This window comes from Nannospalax galili, unplaced genomic scaffold, assembly GCF_000622305.1.
Source record: "Nannospalax galili isolate Female #2095 unplaced genomic scaffold, S.galili_v1.0 scaffold884, whole genome shotgun sequence".
Taxonomy (NCBI): Eukaryota; Metazoa; Chordata; class Mammalia; order Rodentia; family Spalacidae; genus Nannospalax; species Nannospalax galili.
The window spans coordinates 1,304,593-1,320,763 of record NW_008352264.1 but is presented as its reverse complement, the minus strand read 5'-3'; the positions used below and the strand labels follow the sequence as shown (position 1 = coordinate 1,320,763).

Sequence of the window (16,171 nt, the reverse complement as noted above, 5' to 3'; positions counted from 1 at the left end):
GTAGGGAAGTGTAGTGGAGGCGGCAAAGGACAGAGAGAGGGCAAAGTGAACAATTCTCTCTCAGGTCCATTAAATGTCCAAATAGAGTGGCTTAGGTGTGGGCAAGTGGTAGGTCTTGTGGGGTGGTCCAGGGCCACTGGAACATTGGCAGGTGCTGATGGCATCACTCATCCCCTTGTTGAAGAAGCAGGAGGTGGATTTCTTGGAAAGATGGACGGTGCTTGGTTTCTCTTCTCCAGCAGCTGAGCATCAGCTTATACACAGAGTCAGGACAAATAACTGGTTGGGGAAGGTATGTCTTTGGGAACAAAAATTTTAAAAGAGAGAGAAAATGTATATTAAGAGGAAGAAAAAGGAGAGTAAGTTGTATTATAGCTTGATTTACTCTCATCCCTTTCTTGAACTCAACCATTGAAATGGGTGTGGTGTCTGTTCTTCCAGCTCATAACAGTTCTAACTCAACAGGCCCTTTCTTGTTCCCTTGGTCTTCTCTAGTTCTTTGCAGCAGGATTTCATAATGGACCATCCTGTGGTCCTGCAAAAGCTGAGACCAATGCAAAAGGAGCTCCCGGCTTCAATTTGTGAGGGTGATCTTGGTTGAGCCAATATGGTAGAGATTCAGCTCCATAAAGGATTTGGATTATATTCCAATTTTGTTTGGAATAAAATGTCAGCCAGATGCAGAATTGGGATGCATGATGTATTTGTGTATTCTTCAAGTGTTTCTTTCTAAAGATATTTTACAGAAAGCTCTATGCTTTCCTTCCTCCATACTGGAGATAAATGACTTAAAATTTACTTAAGCTATGAACTCTAAGTGTGAAATTTCTTCTAGAATTTACAGTATCAAAACTTTGCTTCTTCTCGTGTCAACTGTGTCCAATAGGCTAGCTCTGCTATTTAAAAATGAGATAATCAGACTTGTGTAGTTGAGTGCCTAAAGAGTCCATTTAGCAGCTGATAATACTGAAAAGTTACAGTCCCTATATGCTAATTTCAAACTTTAAAACATGAATACTGGGGGTCTGGAGAGCTGGCTCAACAGTTAAGAGTACTGGCTACTCTTGCAGAGGACCCAAGTTTGGTTCCCAGCACCCACTTGGTAGCTGACAACTATCTGTAACTCCAGTTCCAGGAGGTTCAATGCCGTCTTCTGATGTCCATGGGCACTGCATGACACAGATGCACTTACATACATGCAGGCATAATACTCATACACATTAAAGAAAAATAACATTACGGTGATATTTGGCTTTGGTGCGGCTTCAGTCAAATATTTGACTTCACTACTTGGTAGACAGTCAAATGTATTTATGATACACTCCTAGCATCTAATGGAGGTAAAATGGTGGAACCTTTTAAACAAATGCCCAAAACTGGATAAGAAAATTAAAGTTCTGGAGATTATTGGAAACAAGAATTTCTATCAAATGGATAAAAAAGAGTGTTCTTGTAAAATTCAATGAAATACTATTGAAATAACATATGACTAGTTAGTGATAAGTTTTTTAAAACTAAATTTAACATCAAAAATACTTTTAATGTAAAGCAAGCAATGGACATAAAAGGATTTGGAGGACCTTTTTTGTGTAATGAAAGGCAATCCAATTTTGTCTTTGTATAAAAACTAACTCTGAAGGGTTTAGCTACTGAATAATAATAATATTTTTCTATCTCCCTCTCCCAAGAGCACCCAAATCCACATCCACCATCCCCAACAGTTTTTACCTGCCTCCCTTGGTCTCTGAAGAACTCTCCAGTATTCTCAATAACCTGTTCATCTGAGAGCTGGGAATAGGGCTGTTCCTGGCAAAAGGTATAAGTCTCCCACAGAGTCACCCCGAAGGCCCACACATCACTTGCTGTGGTGAATTTGCCCTATTCAAATAAGGAAAAGAAGAGAAAATCAGAGTTATCCATGCACACGAAGAGCAAGTTACAGTCTCTTAATCTAGAATTAATCGTCCTCTCCCTACAAAGGGCAAGGAATGCTGAAACTTGTCAGCTATGCATGAAGGATCTAGAAATAGCAGTGTGAAGTTATCAGAAAGCAAGCCATTCATCAACTGCATGACCTCAGTTTTGTTCTGCTTCTCATGGAGGTGAGATCCAAGAGCTGAAAAGATGCCGTCCATAAACCACTGGATTCTCTGAGTGCTAGAAGTCCCACCTGTAGACTACAGAGTCTAAGAACTAGCAAGGCTACCTATAGGCTGTAGGCCTTTGAAGAACTTCCCAGGGAAAGCCTAAATTAAAATGGGAAGTCAGTTGATTTTATGCTAGAAATAAATGAAGCTGTTTTAAGAGCCTGCAGTGGCAAGGTGGATCTAGGATCCTCGCTTCCTTATTCAGTGGTAGTTGAAATCTTGGAAACAACTTTATCAGATGACAGCGATGAAATCCAGATGTGATTTGCATTCATCAAGTACACATTTTCTATTTAATAAAGACAATGACATGGTCAAGTAAAGGCTATTAATTTTTAGATCAGAAAAAAAATGGGAGGAGAAGTTTTCTAAATTATTTTACTAAATTACCCTGGCTAATAAGATCATTAATAATGGAAAAACCAGAATATGAAACATAGTCCTTTGAATCTTAGTCCACTGTATTATACAATACCTTTAGATGAAAAATGTTAGCTACCTGAGAAATAGGTAAAATATAAACATTCATATATAGACGAAGGATTGTTAGGTTTTTATAAATGGCATACATCATAGCATCATGCTTTTTCTTTGTTTCTTTTTTTCTTGAGACAAGATTTCACTATGTAGCACAGGCTTGCCATTAGCTCACAGCAAATCTCCTGCCTCAGTCTTCTGAGTGTTGGGAGGACAGGTGTGAACCACTACACCCAGTTCAGCATCATTCTTAATGCTAAGATACTGGAAAATATTTAAATATTAAATTATAGAGAACTTATGAAATAACAAGATACATCCTTAAAATTCATTCATTAAAATCATGTTTTTAAAAAGTATTTCATGGGCTCTGAGGTTAAGAGTACTGGCTGCTCTTGCAGAGGACCTGGGTTCAGTTCCCAGTACCCACACGGTAGCTAACAGGCATTTGTAACTCAAAGGATCCGACACCCTCTTATAGTGTCTGTGAGCTCTAAATGGCACGGGTGCACTTACTTACACATAGGCAAAAATGCTAAGACACATAAAATAAAAATAAGTAAATCAGAGTCAGGCATGGTGGCCCATGCCTTTGATCCCTGCATTTGGGAAGAAGCATTGGGTAGATCTCTGTGCTATGGAGACCAGCTCGGTCTCCATAGTGATTTCCAGGCCAGCTGTGGCTAGAGGGAGACTTTGTCTCAAAAAGATAAAAATAAATAAATAAACAAACAAATAAATTGATAGATAAAAAATAAATCAAGAGAAAAAATTTTTTAAAGTATTTAATGACTGGAAATGTCAATGATAAAATGCCAAGTAAAAAATAAAGATAGAGGATTATGTAACACAGTATCATCCCCACTCTATAATATAAATTTTATACAGAAATATACACATAGGGACTGGAGAGACAGCTCAGCATGCAAATGTATACTGCTCTTCCAGAAGACTCAGGTTTGTTTTCTAGCACCCACATAGAGTGGCTCACGACTATCTGTAACTTCAGTTCCAGAGGATCTAATGCCCTCTTCTGGCTTCTATGCACACACACACACACACACACACACACACACACATAAAAATAAAATAAATCTTAAAAAATAAATGCATACATAGAAATACATACATAGGAAAAATTCTCAAAGGTAATATTCTAGAACACTAATGATATTTATCTTGATTAGGAGAAGATGCTAACTATACATTTTTTCTTTAAAAAAAATTTTTTTATGTGTATAAGTGTTATGCCTGCATGTGTGTAAGTGCACCTGTGTCAGGCAATGCCCACAGAGGTCAGAAGAGGGCATCAGATCCTCTGGAACTGGAGTCAAGGATAGTTAGTTGTTAGCCTCCATGTGGATGTTGGGAATCAAACCCAGGTCCTCTGAAAGAGCAGTGAGTGCTCTTAACCACTGAGCTATCTCTCCATCCCCACATTTTTTCATTTCAAAACTAATTTATGAATCCTACAAAAATACCAGCTAGATATAAGCAGGTTAATTAAAACTGAAGAAAATCAAATTAGCTTCAAGTTTTTCTTTGCAACATTACAGAAGACAATCTACATAGCATTGTAAGAAATAAGTTTATAGTTCACTAATCCTTTAAACCACTAAGTGGTTATAAAATTAACAATGAAAAGTCTCAGATATTCATGGCCAGAAAAATAAATCTCTGAAAGAGATATTTGAAAAGATATCTAAAGTTATTCATTCATGATGCTGAACACCAAGTATAACATAAATATCATAACATAAAAGAAAAATGATGAGGTGTGGTGGTGCCACCTTTAATCCCAGCACTTGAGAGGCAGAGGCAGGTGGACTGTATGAGATCAAGACCAGCTTGATCTACATAGCAATTTTCTGGCTAGCTGGAACTACAGGAAGACCCTGTCTTCAAAAAGAAAAGAAATCGAGGAGGAAGTATAAAAATTTGCTTCATGTTAATTAGTAGAGGTGAAAAACATTACCATTGAAATCTACTTGATGACTTTATATCCATGCTCAGATGTCAAGGAGCTCAGAAAGAAACCGACCGTGACTAGTAATAATCAGATATATAGAGATTAGAGACACATGTGCAAACATCTAAGTGTTAGTTGAATTAAAAATTGAGTTTTTCTGTATGAAACAGTATATTTTAAAATGCAATGGGGATCTTTTTAAAGGTTAAAACCTCATTCAATTTAATGTCTTATAGGGTTTATATTGGGTACAATATTGTATAACTGTATTAATTCAACTGTGAACCTAAAAATTTACATCCAGTTTTGAAAGAGATGTATCTTTGCTCTGGAAATTGTTATTGAATATGTCAATGCTGTTGAAATGAAATGCTTTTTCTAGTCATGTGGTAATTAAATAAATAATTTAAAAAAGAAAAGGATGAATTTAACAAGCAAGTGGCAAAAATTACTAAAATAAAAATACAAAGACCAGTCTGAATAATTAAGAAGAAATATGGCTGTGAGATTAATATAGGAGAAAAAACTTTGGGTCATAACTTTTTAAAAAATGATGTTTTTTTTTTTTTTTTTAAATACCCAAATTTAAGAGCATTCAGTAGGTGGAAAGGGTAAAGAAAAAGATTCTAAATTCCTTATATTTTTAAACATTTTCCCCAAAGTTTCTGTAATTGTGCATTATTTATATCAGCAGAAACAGATGTCTTGAATAATAATAATAATAGTAATAATAATGTCTGTAATAATAATAATAATACATAAAGATCATCTCAAATTATGGAAAATCTCGAGGCTTGAGGAGTTTTCCTCCTGCTCTTTCCAGCCTGTCCCAGCTGCCACCTGAGCCAGCTGGACCAGCTGCTGGGACAGGGCTCACAGATGCAGGAACTCACCAGCAGAATGCTCTCCCAGGACATCCAGCGAATAGGCAGCACCGCCCGGCCCTGGATCCGGTAGTAGTCACCGCTGTACAGGTTTCTGCTCATCCCAAAATCAGCTATCTTGATGGTGTAATTCTTGCCCACTAAGCAGTTTCGTGTGGCCAGATCTCGGTGGACAAAGTTAAGAGAAGAAAGGTACTTCATACCAGAGGCAATCTGAGTAGCCATAAACTTCAGGTTGGCATAACTGAGGGAATACACAAGAAAAGATTAAGTAGTTATGTACATCCTAAAGCTGATATCACCAAACTAGAATTGAACCATCCATATCCTGTCTCCATTCTTAAATAATTTTCTTGATTGCCCCCCCCGCCCCCACCAGGCTATAGCTGTTCTATCATTCCCTGCACTCCAATACCCCACACTACCCCAGGACAATGTGAAATTTAAGGTTCGCTGCTCCCCATGTTCAGAGCCTAGGTTACTCTCATGATCACAGATAAAAAACAGAAGACCTGGCTTATTTACCTGACTGTGGGTCCATTGCTAGAGCATGAACTTGGAGGCTCGTGGCGGGAGAGAAACTGATTGAGATCTCCATTCTCCATGTATTCGGTGATCATGCAGAGAGGGTCATCGGTGATACACACAGCCAAGAGACGGATGATGTTTGGGTCCTTGAGCCGGGACATGATCTTTATCTCCTTAAGAAAATCATTCCTTTGGAGGACATGAGTGTAGATAAGGCCAGAGGCTGTCAGAGTCAGAATCAAGCAGGGAAGAATGCCCAGCAGTGATTATTCCCACCCATCACACCATGCCTTGCTTCTCTTTGGATAATCTTTGAGAGGACAGAGAACTTGGCACCTAGAATTCTCTCCTTCTACTCCTCCTGGGACACAATGGACCCATATTTATTCAACAATAATATTTTTGAGAACAAGATTCCTGACTTATTTTTACATCCTTAGTATTTGATGACATGGCTGGATGATATTCACTGAACCAAGTGTGTGCTGCTTTAAGACTCCTCTGCAGTAGAACTTTTCACTGGGAATCAAATCCAGTAGAGTATTTACCTTTTTCAAAAGCCAGAGAATCACACTATGAAAAAAGTCAAGATACTTTTACAAAGTGGATAAGCACGCTCTTGTTTATTTGCTCATTCTTTATTTTCTCCTACCAACTTTTCTTGGTACAGTCTGCACCACCAGTCAGCCACAACATACACTTATTTGGTAGCCTTTGAAAACAGAGCTCCTTGAAAGCCATGATGGTAAACTAGTATCATTTTAATATTGAAATGAATAAGACTCAGTTGAAGAATTGAGTTCATAGTGACAGCCACTCTTGAGTCATGAAACGCTGACATTTGAACTGATGGAGGTACTAGCCCACATTACCAAAGCTACAGGAGCAGATCGGTTCTAAGCATCAAATGAGTACTATAGGAATCCTGAACTAAAAGACTATGTCAGTATAAATGCTTGGAACAATGTAGTCCTGATTCAGCATCTCTCTTTCATTTTTCTATTAACCCAACCCCAGACCATGGGTTTTGGTGGCTTGGGAGGACCCAGAGTTTAGGCTGTCCATCACTAGCAAGCAGGGGTGAATGTAGGTGGAGCCCAGGAAATCTCAGTCGCCCAAACAACCCAGAAAGATTTTTGTCTTAGTACAAGGACTGTTTTTTCTTTTTCTCCTTGCCTCTTTCCCTTGTCATGTGCTAAGATTAATACAAGGAGTGTTCCATCTCCCTGTGGGACCCAGAGAATGTCACTTTTCATTCAGACTAATACTCTGAAACTAAAGCTCCCTGTTAAAATCTGAAGACCTGCATAGTTCCATTCCCTCGCCTTTCTCTCTTCTTCAGTCCACATTCTGTCAGTTATAAGACTTTTAATGAAACTCATAACCACTTTTGGAATTTATAATAATTTACAGGACAGGAATAATAAACTGAGACAAATCAAGACAACACAAATGGGAAAATGCATATGGTATCCAGACGTTCAGGTTTCTCTGGGACACAGACAATTAGCTTTCCACCAGCATGCCTCTCTGGGTGAGGATTAACTCGCCATTTCTGTAATGGAAAGTCTGTCAGACAAGAATGGAGTACGGCTAGAAACTGCAATGTGTGTAGTAAAGGATCCAAGAGATTGTTAGCCAGTTTGGAAACCTGATAAGGACTGTGGATCATTTTGCTCTGAGGTCCATGGATACTTTTCGAAGTGGAGGTAGCTTCTTCGTTTGGGGGCGGGGGGGCTGCTGGGTATAGAAGAAAAAGGAGCATAAAAGAGAAAACTAGGATGGGAAAGTAAATAGAGAGATGAAAAAAGGAGAATGGAAGAGGTGCAAGGAGAAAGATGGCTGTAATTGTGAAGGCTCAGCCAGAGCAGAGAGCGTCATTTAGGAGTGTGCCTGGGAATCATACGTGTACGCATCTACGTTGTCGCTGATATTGGGACATGCACGGATGGGCAAAGGGAGTCAGGAAGTAAATATATAGCAAATATAATAGAAAATGTACATTTTTATCTGAGAGAGATGGAGAAAGAGATGAGCACATTAGAAGAATAAAGCCTAACAGTGGGCATGTGAGGCAGCTCACAGACCTTCCCATCTCAAAAAAAAACAACCAAAACAACAACAACAACAAAAAAAAAACCACACACTTAGAAATTTCCAGGAATATTCCTGATCCTAACTATGAAACATGTAAAGGAAAATTCAAAATGCAGACCACAGACCTGGCATTCTTGTTGGCATCTGCTCGGAGCATTTTCACGGCCACCAGGACAGGCTGGTTGGCACTGACATCTAGGGCAAAATCTTTGTCTTTGAATTTTTCCATTCCCTCCACTTCACAGAGATGAACCTAGACAAAAGTCATGTAGCCTCAGCATCACCATTTCTCCTGAAGGTGTCTCAGTACTCTTGCTGGGCATGTCCTGGAGATAAACTAACTCTTACAACTCAGGCAAAATAATCAAAAATCAGTTAGAGGATATGTGTGACATATCTTTGATTCAAGTAACTGACAGAACTAAAAACCATGGTAAAGTACCCAGCTAATATGATATATCAGTGCCTCATAAACTAAAAATGCATTAAGTAGAACACTAAATGCATTAGTAGAGTGAATGAATCTACCACATAGCACTTTTCTCACAGCATAGCTCTATTATAAAATACCATTCACTATAAATGCTTGAACTTTGATTTCAGAAACTTTAATTCCTTAATCACATAAAGCAACTTCTTAAGATAATCCCTTGTGGTGAGGAGAGCATTGTAAGCTACTCCTGTGTGTTAGCAATAGTATAGTAAACATAGAATTTCAACCCCAGAGACAGAATGAGTCCATATGACACCACAGACAGATGCCATGGGCCTCACTGCCACACCACCAGACCTACCTAAGGGGAGAACAGTTGACCCACACTAGAAGTCAACAACATAGTCATTTGAAACCAAGTATTATATTTGGGGTTTAGATGGCAGGGTTAAAGAGCTCTTATTACAACTGAAAACATTGCTCTGAATTCTCAGAAGGTTCATATGACTTATGCAAGAGTGAAAAGTTTAATATTACATGCATCACTCTCAGGGAAACTTAGAAGCGGGCTCCTCCTTATCTTTGTGGTGATTCATTCCCTAGTGGTTAATTCAAGGACCAAAAGCAGGGGCGAGGTTGTTTTGACCATTTTGACATAGAATTCTCATTAAAAGGGAAAAAATGATAGCAGCAGGGTATTTGGATAATGCATAAAAGATGACCACACTCACAGGTTCCACCCTAGTAACCGAATTCAACATTTTTTTTAAATCACTGAATATTTTTCAGGATATATGCCTTAAAAAATTCCATATAAAGTATGAAAATCACAAAAATTCGATAAAGATAAATTTTTTTAATTTAAAAAGGATTGGAGAGCTGGCACAGCCATTAAAGGCTCAGGCTCATAACCAAAAAGACCAAAAAAAATTAAAAGATAAAAAAAAGATATATAGAGTCAAGTATAGTGGCACAAGCCTTTAATCCCAACACTCAAGAGACAAAGGCATGCAGATCTCTGTGAGAGTGAGGCCAGCCTGGTCTACATAGCAAGTTCTAGGACAACTGGGACTGAGACCCTCCAAAAAAATTCTACATAGAAATCAGAAGTCCTACGAAATCTCTAATTCTTTGACAAGGATGAAGGTCACCTAATATTCCCCATTCCTAGAGCAATGCTAAAAAAGACAAAGCAAGACCTTCAGTTGTTTATTCACTTGCGAAAGGAACACTTGCCTCACTGATCACTTTTATCTACCACTTGTTTCATGTCATTAGGCCTGGAGGTCTTATTCCAAAGATCAACTCACCTCCCCAAACTGGCCTTCTCCCAGCTTCTCCTTGAAAGTCAAGAGTTTCCTGGGGAACTCTTCCACAGCCACGTCTTTTCCCGAGAGCAAGTCCATGGTGACAGCAGGCACTGAGTAGGTGTTGCCACCTGTCACTCCCTGGAGATTCACTATGTCTGCCTCTGCATAGTGGGGCACCCCCTCAGGTCCATTGGGCTGGGCTGGCTTCACAACACCACTGCAGCCTGTGAAGACACAGGCATTAAGTCTGGTCCCCAATGGCAACTGTGGAGGTCTCTTTAAGAAAGATCTGAGGGGAGGGCTAGAACATAGCCCCATGGCAGCCTAGCTTGCTTCATATACACTTACTTGGCGGACAGTTGTGCTTCCTCTAGAGACCCTTTCTTTGGGACTTCAGAATGGAGGCCACCATTTTGCTTCTCCCTCTCCTCATAATGCATGATCATTAATAAGTTCCCTGACCAATCCTGTGGGATTGTGTGGCAAAGCTTTAGGACGGTTCACACTATATCAAGATGACAGTACTAAAAGTTGAAGGTTTAGTGGCATATTTCCTTAATTTTAAAGCACAGACATTGATTTAAAAATATTTTTTAAGGAAGAGAAAAGTTGTAGATTAAATATATAAGGTCTTGTTTAAGATGCATCATAACCCTAGAAAAACTAAAATATGACATGGGAGATGTTTTAGACTTTAGAAAATAGGTTAATTACTTCAGCTCTGCCAAAGATATTAATTCATTTATATTCTTGAGTCTTGCTGTTTCTGTGAAATTACATGAATTCAACATGTTATTTCTGTTTCCTACCACTGAAATGATTTATAGATATTCATTTCCTTTCTTCCTTTGCAAACTCACTTTAATCTTATCCCTGAGAAGCCTGTGTTCTTATGTTTAGTCACACTGGCCTGCTCAGGAACTCCCCTCTCCTAACTAAGACTTGGTCACTCTCAGGTTAATGGTCTCAGAAAAGCTGCTCTGAGTGTCAGAGATGACCCAGCATTCCTTTGGATGTCATACCATAATACTTTTTAAAAGTCATTGGGATTTGAAGCAACTGGTACTTTTTTTTAAACCTTATTCAGTGTTTATTGAAGAAAAGCAAAATATTCACCACCATAAAAAGAAATCTTGTGTTATTCTAATGAATACTCTGAAGAGAAGTCAACAAAAGTTAAACAACTCTATTACCTAAGGAGCTATAAACTGGGACTTTCAGAGCATCTTATGGTTGCTTTTCCTCTACTGCAATTTCCAGTCCTGAGTTTACTGCTAGTGAAGTCCGGTGCCAGGTGAGGACCCTATCTGGGCCTCCACTCTGCTCACTTATAAAACAACGATTAGACCAGCAAGACTGTCCAGGTTCTTCTGCAATATTTAGTAACACTAAGCACTTAGTTTTACCTCTTTTGACACATGGGTCCTCTGAGGATCTTATACTCAGTATCAAAGGAAGAAACTTGGATCAAGCTAGGAGCAGCAGCCAAGAGAATGTGGACTTCTCAGAAGGACAGAAAAGACTGAAAATAGATTTGGTGACATTCGAGCAACAGTGTTATTCCTGTATCATGTGAATCAAGGCTTTCCATCAATACCCTATCCGCAATTTCATCCTCACCCGACTCCTCCTCCCCTGGAGCAAATTCTGGGAGCTTTCGTATCAGTCTGGATGGCTCCTGGTAGTCAGGGCGAAGGGGAAAGATTCGATCATAAGTGGAGTTGGACTCCTGTTCGCTCGGTGATGAGGAGCGGTTGTTATTGAACATGCTGGACTCGCTGGGAAGGGAAAGGCTGACTGTCATTTCATCATCCAGCATCCTCCGTGAAGCCTGAAGAGAAGGCCATGGATGGAGAAGATCATCAGTCTCTCTAAAACCCGGTCTTCCTGCTCAGCTTATTCCAGGTGACCCTCAAGACTATCCCAGGTGACAGGGAGACAGCCTGGTTCCATAAGTACCTGTGTGGCAGGAACTTAGGAAAGTCCCTCGTTTTTTCATGGCAGTTTGGCCTTCTAATTTCTGTGTGGCTAACGTTCATCAGCTTTTACTGAAGCACTTATAAGCATCATATATATGCTATATAAGAGCCTTCAGTAGCCAAACACCTTTTGTCCTTAGAGTTCTGTATGTTCTATTAAATAATGGGTTTTGTTGACTTACCCTTTAACCATTTGATTTGGAGTAATATAAACTAAAATGTTCATTAATTCAGCAGAAGAGCTATTGCATGATAAATTAGCAGTTTATCTGATCACCTTAGTATTGAAGGTTAGGATAACATGGTTATTAACAAGGTTAGAACAGCCAAAATAAAATGACCAGTAATATCTAGTACAGAAATAAAAAGCACCAAATAACCAATTTTATGACATACTCTGTAATGTAACATGCCTGTTCTGTTCAAAGAAAAATGCTAGCATCCGAGTATGTGACTATTTGAATTTGAACATGGAAGATGCTCCATCTCAGTAGTCAGTGGATGAACTTAGGTGTTCGTCTACTAGACCGAAAGGTCCTTTGTTGCAGTAACACACTCAGAACAAACATGGGTTCTCAATAAATATGGGTTGACTCCTTCAAAAAGTAATGCTGAGGTCCCATCAAAAGTAACCTATGAAGAATGCTACAGACTAAGAGTATGTTAAATAATGCTGGAACTGTGTATTGTACATAAAGTTTTTCTACACACACACACACACACACACACACACACGCACACATATTGTACATAAAGTTTTTCTACACACACACACACACACACACACACACACACACACACACAAAATCTATCCACAGGAAGAAATCCTGAATGCCACTCCACAGGACCTTGAGTCATTTTACTTGGGATATACATGTGTAGAAAGGGTCTCTTGAAGGACTGAGTTAAATATTCAAAGGCAAAATTGCTGCTCTCCCTTCTATATGGAGAATCTCCAGTTCAACATCACTCTCCCAGCCAATGAAGGCATTCCAGAAGATATCAGAAGAAAGACCGAGAGAAGTATGGTAAATTCTGCTTCAAATATGGAGAAAAATAGATCTAGAGTATAGAACAAAGATTAGCCCCCTTCAACTAAAATGTAGCCCTACTTGATTATTCAGTAAGAACATAAGTTAGCTTCAAGGCACCTAATGAAATGTTACTCAAACAGCTTCTTTCATCACTAACTCCCTGTTCTGCCCTTCACCCTGAAGTTACCCATTTAGACACAGAGTGCTTTCCATCCTTCTGAGAGAGGAAAATGCCTGATGCAGCCTCACTGGTGCCTTGAAACAGACTCATGCCATTGAGTAAGTAATCTATGAATTCTTCTGGTTTTTTTTTTTTTTTTTTTTTTTTTTTTTTTTTTTTTGTCTTTTTGAGACAGGGTCTCTTTGTAGCCCCAGCTGTCCTGGAACTCACTATGCAGACCAGGCTGGCCTGGAACCCACAGAGATCCACCTGCCTCTGCCTCCCAAGTGCTGGGATTAAAGGCGTGTGCCACCACACCCGTCGAATTCTGCCTTTTACTCCTTAGAGTATGTTAATGTACTGGAGGCTTTAATTTTGTGTTTTCAGAATGATGGTAAGATCTTTGTAAGAAGCAAAGAGATTCTTTCCTGTGAAATATTCCTGCCTAAAATTAAACTAAACCCCAGCTAACTTTGGAACCCGAATGTGGAAGAAGGCAGAAAGACTTGCAGTGACTTGTCTGTTTGCTCCTTTCACTCATAGGAGGGATTTTTCTCCTGTCCTACATGCAGAGGTCTAGAGATTCAAGACCATTTCCATGGTGTCCTGTTCCTCTTACAGAATATATACCCCAAAAAGCCTTGGTCTCTGTGGTCAATGCCTTCCTTCTTGGCTTCTTAAAAGACTCACAGCCCAGTTTCTATGACCTCTGAGACTCTATATCCATTTATAGGAACTCATTGGCCAGAAAAAGTATACATACCAAAACAAACACAAAGAAGATAAAGAACTTAACACCATTATCAGAAAATTTAGCTAGGCCGTAGAAGATTGATTCTCTCTTGATTTTCCAACAGAATCACTTGCTAAACTAAAAATATACACAGAGGTGCCTGCACTCTACCTCAAACCCAGTGAACCATCATCTTCATGGAAAACACCCAAGTGGAGATTCAATGTATTAAGAACAGTGTCCTGAGATTTCTACAGAAGTTCCAGACTCTTCACTCTAAAAAGGAGAAAATGGACTTAACTATTTTCCAGCCCACTTTAGCACAAAGCTTCCTGGTTACTATGGTTCTCTGTAGCCTCAGTCAACTCATTATCCATTTATAAAACTGTGTAATTGGCCTTTTGCTCCTGGTAACATCAGTGTAGGAGATGAAGATACAGCTTCCCGGCCACACTGCCCCCCGCCTCACCTTTTCTAGCATTTTCTGCCAGAACTGTCTCCACAGGATGATGACAATGATGGCCAGAAGAATGAAGATGATGGCTACCAAGCAACCAATCAGGATCCGGGTGTTGCTGTCATCTACTTTAAGCATAGGATCTGTGACCAGGAAGAAAGGACAGAAAATAGGATCATTTTGTAGAGCAGGTAACAGTAGGGCCAACTGGCCTGGAGCATGCAGGGAGACCCTGTTCCTTCAGAATTCCAGGAGGTGCCACCTTCATATTTCTGTTCATTTTTTTATCTCATTTTATTTCTTTGCTCCTATATCCTACAGTCCCCCTCCATGGCTCACTAGCCTTCCTTTCTCAATGTCTCAGACTACATAATGAAGAGCTTTTCCTTTCCTTCCCAGGTTTTGTCTCTATACTGCTGTGACCTGGATGTACAGCTCTTAATAATACTCTATGAAAAACAGGTGAGCAGTGAGTTCCACTTTCATTCTTTGAGATGGGCCAAAGCAGCTGAAAGCCCTCTTTGGAGATATTCAGTTACTTATGTTTCCCAAACGGCTCGGTGTTGGGCCAGTGACATTCTGAAACAAAGAATGTGCTTCTGTGTATCAATCTCCAGTGAGAGAGAACAGCATTTGGTTTCAGAGACTTCTTCCCATTCGTTGCTACTGTGGGTCTCACTTAGGAATGCCCACTTGCTTGTTTTTGCGCCAAGCTTCTTCAGCTTCCATGAAGGAACTGGAGCACCCTAGATTCTTCTTCACTCAGCCGAAGAAACTCATGAGTGATCCCCTAACAAGAGTAAGCTTGGGTCCTTAACTTTGGCAGTTGATTTTCCTACCTTTCCAACACTATGATTCATCCAAAGCCACCTGGAATCAAGCCTCTCACAGAGACAGCCAGGTCTTTGCACATCTCTTCCTTTTTTATCTTCCAGAAGGTGCATTCAGCTTAAGTTTTTATAATTAATAATCACACATACCATAGGTTGTAGGTGCCATAGGAGAGGTGGGCAGGGCCCAAGAGTTGTTATACATTGCAGCATCTGTGAAAGAACAAGACTGAGTCAGATCTTGGGAGATGGCAGCTAAGAAATGGCTCATCTGAAGGTAGGCTATGACCTATCACATTGTGAAATCAATACAGTGGGCTGCTGACAGCCTTTGTGAAAATGAAGGTACCCTAGCTTGTTATATATGCAATAAAATATAAGCCTGTACCCCATAAATATGTTTAACTACAATGTCAACTTAAAAATGAAATCATAAACACATTCAAAAAATATATAGCTATCAGCAGGGCGTGGTGGTGCCCACCTTTAATCCCAGCACTCAGGAGGCAGAGGCAGGCAGATCTCTGTGAGTTCAAGGCCAGCCTGGTCTACAGAGCAAGCTCCAGGCCATCTGGGGCTACAGGAAGACCCTGTCTCAAAAAGACCCCCCCAAATTATATATATGTAGCTATCAATACAAATAAGGGCAACTTTCCTACACACAAAAAGAATTGTCTCAAATACTATATGCTAACTGACATAGTATAAAAAGTTAGGGAAGGGTGGTTCAGAGGGCTGCAGCCATCTATTATTATAAAATATGCATAGATGGGAGGACTTGTCAGCAATAAGTAAAGAGAATAAAATAAGTAAGTGGATATGGGACAGACCTAATGCTAAGACACTCACTCCTTCCTTCAAAGAACTGAAATCACTTCTTAAAAGTGTTTTCAGTATGCCTCAATACCCTAACTCTTTAACTTCCACATTCACTAGAGACAGAGAGGTGGCATTAAAGTATTCTTTACTGTGATGCTGCAGCTTTCAAAACAAGACCCCAAGTTGTACTTGCCACATTAATGTTGACAATTAATTTTCCCTCTGAGTTGTCAAGAATTAGAATATGCATTTCCCTTCTAAGAAACATTCTTCAACAAATCCTAGTCTTTGTTTTTCTTGACATTATACAAATT

The 16,171-nt window shown here is 39.5% G+C and overlaps 1 protein-coding gene across 5 annotated transcripts in view; it reads right to left on the bottom strand.

Annotated features, from left to right (window-relative positions):
• Positions 1 to 19: 19 nt before the first annotated feature.
• Ddr2 (discoidin domain receptor tyrosine kinase 2) overlaps positions 20 to 16,171 on the bottom strand; it is a 172,009-nt gene continuing 155,857 nt past the window's right edge. For 2 of the 5 annotated variants that reach the window (XM_008849081.3, XM_029554063.1), the window contains exons 10-18: positions 15,189 to 15,251; positions 14,221 to 14,351; positions 11,466 to 11,676; positions 9,846 to 10,069; positions 8,228 to 8,355; positions 6,003 to 6,194; positions 5,487 to 5,721; positions 1,729 to 1,878; positions 115 to 298 (exon numbers count right to left, since the gene is read on the bottom strand). In XM_008849081.3, the coding sequence (XP_008847303.1) occupies positions 164 to 298; positions 1,729 to 1,878; positions 5,487 to 5,721; positions 6,003 to 6,194; positions 8,228 to 8,355; positions 9,846 to 10,069; positions 11,466 to 11,676; positions 14,221 to 14,351; positions 15,189 to 15,251 (1,469 nt within the window). In that variant the 3' untranslated portion in view covers positions 115 to 163. Of the gene's footprint in view, positions 299 to 1,728; positions 1,879 to 5,486; positions 5,722 to 6,002; positions 6,195 to 8,227; positions 8,356 to 9,845; positions 10,070 to 11,465; positions 11,677 to 14,220; positions 14,352 to 15,188; positions 15,252 to 16,171 lie in introns of all 5 variants that reach the window. The other 3 variants (XM_017802205.2, XM_029554064.1, XM_017802204.2) reach the window with 2 other exon arrangements.